The 6479-nt window shown below is 37.1% G+C and overlaps 1 protein-coding gene across 1 annotated transcript in view; it reads right to left on the bottom strand.

Moving 5' to 3' along the window:
- LOC105557283 overlaps positions 1–3533 on the bottom strand; it is a 13618-nt gene extending 10085 nt beyond the window's left edge. The window contains exons 1-2 of the mRNA XM_012004480.1: positions 2927–3533; positions 633–2875 (exon numbers count right to left, since the gene is read on the bottom strand). Of these exons, the coding sequence (XP_011859870.1) occupies positions 633–2875; positions 2927–3533 (2850 nt within the window). The remainder of the gene's footprint in view (positions 1–632; positions 2876–2926) is intronic.
- Between the last annotated feature and the right edge of the window lie 2946 nt (positions 3534–6479).

Below are 6479 nucleotides of genomic sequence, written 5' to 3'. Positions count from 1 at the left end.
CAAGAAATTTAATAACACTATTAACCTCCAGAAAGATACTGAAAATCTGAACACGATATATGATAAAATCGTTCGACTCACCTAGTTAGTTATATTTATTTTTATTTATTTGTTTCTCTGGTCCCCTTCTATATGTCATGACGGGAGGATCTTAGCAATGTCCCTTTGTTCTGTTCCAACTATTTAGTCTCTTGGTGACATGACACGTGCGAAGACGTATATTTCTATGTGCGATGACGATTAGCCTAAATTTATATTTTCCTGTAAGTTCTTCTTTTATAATTTATTATTTTATATTATGACTGAGAAATTTACTCGTAGTTCTTTTTATAATTTTTATAATTTATTACCGCTTTATATTTTATAATTTATTGTTTTACAAGTTGTTACCGTTTTATATTTGGACTAAGTAATTGATTTGTAGATGCTTCGTTGTCACAAGCTATAGGATCCACTTGAAAAGGACCAGTATTACTGGCCGAAACGTCGTGGTAAAATTTAAAATAAAACTGCCAGCCTTGGTCGATCTAATCCCAGAGTATTTTGTTTTAATTACTGGCGATACAACAATTCCAAACTTTGGAAAGAAGTTGTATTTCATTATGAAAGTATTTTTGTTGAGTTGCTTTTACCCAAAATGTTTTTGCATGTTCCAGTTCAACTGCAGTCAAAGGTGTGACTCCCAATGAATCACCTGTTCTCCTCAAGCGAGCAATTGCTCTTGAACATGTAGCAGTGATGCGTAGCAATCGCGTTAGATTGGAGTATTTATGAATTAGATTCCAGATATCGTGAAGATTATCCTTTACAATCGTGGCGACTTTATTGGGACGTTCTTCCAAATTTTCGTTAATCTTGGGCAATTGAATTTTGTCTGGCCATTCCTTCGAAGACTGAGAGAGCCATACTGGTCCATGCCACCATTCCGGAAGTAAAGAAAGTTGAGCTGGAGTAAGTCCTTGTGTGGCATAGTCCGCAGGATTTTGATTGCCGGGTACAAATTTCCAAACTGCTTGAGGGAGAGTTTCTTGAATGAAACAGACTCTGTTATGAACAAAATCTTTCCATTTAGAAGGATGGTTGTTTATCCAAGTGAATGAAACAGCAGAATCAGTCCAGAGAAAAATTGGAGTATCTTTGTTTTGGAAAACACGTATAACTTGTGCAACAAGTTTGGTAAGCAAGACAGCACCGCAGAGCTCAAGACGTGGGATAGTTGAACATTTTAAAGGTGCCACCTTTGTTTTAGCACAAAGCATTTTAACTGTTATTGTTTTGTCAGAAGTCGTAGCCTTTACGTATATGGTGGCAGCCATCGCGTGCTGCGATGCATCACAGAAACCATGAATTTCAATTGAATCAGTGAAAGTTATCCCAACCCAACGAGGGAAGATAAGGGAAGGCAAAGTTTGCAGTTGTTCAATAAAATTGTTCCACCTTTGAGATAATAATTCCGGCAATGGATCATCCCAACCAATTTTGATTGACCATAATTCCTGAACGAAAATTTTTGCTTTAATCATAACAGGAGATAGAAAACCAAGAGGATCAAACATTTTAGCAATAAAGGAGAGAATAGATCGCTTTGTTATAACATTACAAGGAGACAGCTTCAAAGTAAAACTAAATGCATCTGTAGTAGGATTCCAAACAAGTCCGAGAGCGTGGATAATTTGTTTCTCTTCAATGCTGACTGCAGATGAGCGGACTCGTCTTTCCAAAGGGATGTCGCAAAGTATCTCTGGTACATTGGTTTCCCATTTGTGTAGAGGGAAATTGCCGGCCATACATAGACCTTTCAACTGACGAACAATTTCTTGTGCTTGTTGAACCGAATCCGCCCCTCCGAATATATCATCCACGTATCTGCCTTTCATCATGGTAGGCACTGCAAGAGGATATGTTTTTCCTTCATCTTCAATTAATTGCAACAACGTACGTAGAGCTTGATAAGGTGCACAAGCTAATCCGTAAGTAACCGTGGTTAATTGGTAGGTAAGAATATTTCCAACTTGATCGTTCCACAAAATTCGTTGGAATTTCCAATCTTCTGGATGAATGTTTATTTGTTGATACATTTTTTCCATATCCGAGGAAAAAACATAAGGAAATTTGCGAAACCATAACAAAACATCAAATAATTCAGTTTGAAGTTTGGCTCCTTTATACAGTAGATCATTTAACGATAGACCAGTTGTAGTATTGCTTGATCCATTAAACACAACTCTAAGCTTGGTTGTTTTGCTATTTTCCCGTAAAACTCCATGATGAGGAAGATAGAAACAATGTTGTGGTTCTGAGCCTTGATCATCGACGGGTGTCATATGCTGCATCTTCTTGTATTCTTCCATAAAATCCGAATATAATTGAGAGTAGAGATTTTTAGATAATAACCTTTTGGAAAGACTAGTCATCACTCTTATAGCTTTAGTTTTTGAATCTCCTAATTTCTTAGTAGAAAATTTGAATGGCAATCTAAGTTGGTATCTTCCATTGGAATCACGAGAGTAAGTTTCCTTAAAATGTTTTTCACACATTTCTTCTTCAGCAGACAGACGGGCTGTAGTAATTTCAGGAACTGTGTTTAATTCCCAAAATCGATGAATTAAATCATACAATTTTTTATCCATGGAAACATGGTAGCTTTGTACCTCCGTAGAAGTGACGATAGGAGAAGAAGGACCGGAAATGATCCAACCCAATGTTGTACATTGTGCAAGAGGAGATCCTACTTCACCCTTCGAGATACCTTCTTTAATGATTTGACTGTAAAAGTCAGCATCAAGAATTAAATCAATTGAACCGGGTACATTATATTCCGGATCTGCGAGCTTTAATCCGCTCAAATGATTCCAAGACTTTGTTTGAGATTCCACTGAAGGTAGAGAAGTCGTGAGTTTTGGTCAAATGTGAGCATGAACAAGACCTTCGAAATTATCTTGGAAGTGAGGCTTTATTTTGAAAGAAACGAGTCCCTTCGTTTTCATTGAAGTTTTAGCTCCTATGCCGACTAGTGGAATGAAAAAGGCCTGTCTTGTGAGATGTAACCGTTGCACGAGCCTTTCAGTTATCAAGGATATTTCTGATCCTTGATCTATTAGAGCACGGGCTTTTACAATATATCCTTTCTGAGACTGGATAAGGACTTGAGCAGTTGCTAACAAAATGCAAGATGTAACCTTCAAAGCAGTTGTAGAATGTAGAACCGTTGAGCCAGAAGCAACAGGAGTTTTAGTGTTCGTATGGTCAGTATTTGGTTGCGTAGTATTAATTTTATCGCTCTGTTTACTGGCTGAATTATTGAATTTATTCAATTGATGAATAGTAGTATGGTGCTTATGCCCGCATTTTAAGCAACGTTTCGTAACACGGCAAGCCGAGGACCGATGAGATCCAAGACAATTGTAGCAGAGTTTATGTTTGGCAATGATTGACATTCGCTGTTGCACGGTTTTGGAGGAATACTTAGGACAGACTGCAACGTAATGATTCGCGGAGCAAATTGGACAAGTTTGATAACTGGTAGAATTCATTTCTTTAAATTTCCCAGAGAAATGCGTTTTAGCAGTAGTATGCTGTGAGCGTAGATCTGATTTTTTCGAGTGAGACTTTTCAAAGGCCTGAAGTGAAAGTAAACGAGTGACCTGAAAATCGCTGAATTGCTTCTATGAAGGAGGTTCCTTAGAAGAACCGAGGTGATGTTCCCAGGCTTTAACTGAATCTGCATCCAAGCGTTGAACTGCCATGAAAACCAGAAAGTCATCCCAATGTTGAACAGGACGTTGTAGCGTTTCCAGAGTTCGATAGATTTGCATTAAGTTCGTATATAACTGTTCCATTTCAGAAGAAGATTCCCTGGTCATTCGTTTAAGAGAGACAAGCGACTGCAATGCAGTATTCACAAGCAACCGTTTATTTTCGTAAAAGGAAATTAGAGCTTCCCAGGCCTTTTGAAAATTATCAGCAGTGAGAGCAGTATTTTTAAGCAAAGGAGCAGCTGATCCGATCAGACTCGTCTTTAAGTATTGCAACTTTTCGACCGATGTCAAACTCGGGTTTATTAAGACAAGAGAATTGAATAAGTCTTTGAATGATAACCAGTTAGCTGAAGTTCCGTCAAATTTAGGCAAATCAATGCGGGGTAACCGCGCATGATGGAAATATGTGGGAATACTCGCAGTCTGGGTACCAGACTGTGTAGAAGAAGAACTGTTTATGGGCTCTTGTTCCGGTTCCAAAAAAGTATTCATACGTTCAATAGCTTCTAAATGTTTTTCATGTGTCATAGAATATAAATTATTAACAAAATATGGGCGTCTCTGTATTTCAGATCGCTCCGATCCTGCTAATTCTCTGATGGCTATATTAATCGCTTGGTGTTGTAATGAAAACTGTTCCCAATTTTCTTTAAGAGCGGCAATACGCGCGTTTACGCGTTGAGATGTGACATTCAATTCTCCGACCTTCAACAAATTATCAACCGCAGTTTCAATTAAATCAGCCAAAGTATGTTGATGCTCTATGTGAGCCTTTACGTGACTGAGTCTCATCCTGCCGACCGAACACCGTATCCGGCTCGAAGGACCAAAAAATGATGTTAGATAGTTACACAAAATTTATTGCAATACAAGAGGTAATGGATTATTTTGTGATGATACTGATGTTCGAACGAAGGACGCGTAAGGTCTTAATTTCTGCGTTAAGTTAAAAATTAAATTAATATTAAATTCTATTATTTCAGAATTTCAAAACGATTTATGCGATTATTATTTAACTCGAGAAAATAAATAACCTAAAAATATTTAACTCTTTTCACAATGTTTGTAATATAGAACGAAGTAATTTTAATGAGAAAGAAATTAGGGGCTAATCATACAACACCAACAATAAAACGACATGGATATCTTAAGCAGAGAGATTAATTAAATTGTTAAATGAAGGTGCAGCCAATCAAAAAGGATGGCGCAAGCATTTAAAAAAGAACAATTAACTGGAAACACAAACACATATATTTTTAACAGGTATATTATCATTGATCAATATTTTTGAAGATCGGATAATAAAGTGAATGACGCATTTACAAAATAACGTTAAAATTCTTTGAATGAACGCTATTCAGTATTAAGTAGAATTAATTTTATCCGTAACAATTGATAACTGAAAATAACTTAATTTAACGGAAAGTATGAGCTTAGTACAACACCAAAATTACAAAAGTATGTGAAATTATAACTCAATGTGGTTAACGTATATTAATTCTGATAAAGAAGAAGCACTAGCGACAAAGCGCTTTATCCGATCTTTTCGGAAACAAGTAAAAGTAAGTGAGTGGCTGATGCACATTAATTCTGGTACAGAATAAGCAATAGCGGCTATGCGCCTTATCCGAGCTTGTCGGAACAACGTAAGAGCGAGAAAGCTATATCCACGTATGGATACGACTCCAAAGAGTCTGTATTTGCGCGTACGCTTATTCTGGCCAACCAGAAAGGAATAGACGAAAGGTACTTATCGGTTTGTAGTCTATCTAGGAGTATTCCAATTATCGAAAGTATTTCGAGTATGCAAAGGTCCAACAGCGGGAATCCTCTCAGAGTACTTCCAAAGGTTGCTATGATTTGTGGCCGAAAGGCCGCCCGCCTTAACGATATCAATGAATGTCCTTGGAAAAGGCCGCCCGCCGTAGCGATATCGGCAAATGTCCTTGGTCAACGCAATTCCTTCGTATCAATATATTCGATATTTCGAAACTCTTTCAAGAATTAATTTGCACCCTTCCGGAACGAACTGAGTTTACAGATATTACTTTTAACAAGCAAAGAATTTGTGATCGAGAGGCACTGAGAAACGACTATTCACTTGGGATAGCAGAGACGAAGTGAAGAAGCGAAGCCGTGGACAAAGGTGTAAAGGCATAGTCTCGTTCTTTTCTTTTTGTTTTAGTAACCGATCGATATCGTTAACGCGAAATCACGGGGTTGCCGTGAGCTTGTTGCTACGCACGACTTTTGTCAATCGTTCATATCTGAACGCCTCAACCCCGAACCCACGATCCGCGCGCCCTGTCTCACTTCTTCACTAACATTTCAAACAGTATTTAAAAAAGAAGTAATTATATAATTACATCTCTTTCTGTGCTCGAAAGTTGGCTAATTTCACTCTTTCTATTAACTCCTTTTTCTCTAAAATTAATTTCTCACGAGTCAGTTTATTAATAAACTCCTCACGTTCTGTCCACTGACTTATTTCTATTTCGTGTTTAATTTTAATCTCCGCAATTTCCATTTCCTTTTGTCTTATGTACGACTTGTCCAACTTCATTATTTTTGCCGAATTTGGAGATTCTTTAGATCTTGTTTGCAAGATTCGTTTCCTTTTTCTTTCGTCTACTGGAAAATAAAATTGTAACTTGTGTAAAAATATAATATGTACTATATATTACATATTTCTTTGGTTTAACTTTTTTTTAAAGAAATTTT

The sequence above is a fragment of the Vollenhovia emeryi genome, unplaced genomic scaffold, assembly GCF_000949405.1.
Source record: "Vollenhovia emeryi isolate VEMERY1.0 unplaced genomic scaffold, V.emery_V1.0 DF939533.1, whole genome shotgun sequence".
Taxonomy (NCBI): Eukaryota; Metazoa; Arthropoda; class Insecta; order Hymenoptera; family Formicidae; genus Vollenhovia; species Vollenhovia emeryi.
The sequence above is the reverse complement of the archived record's forward strand: the minus strand, read 5'-3'. Positions and strand labels throughout refer to the sequence as shown.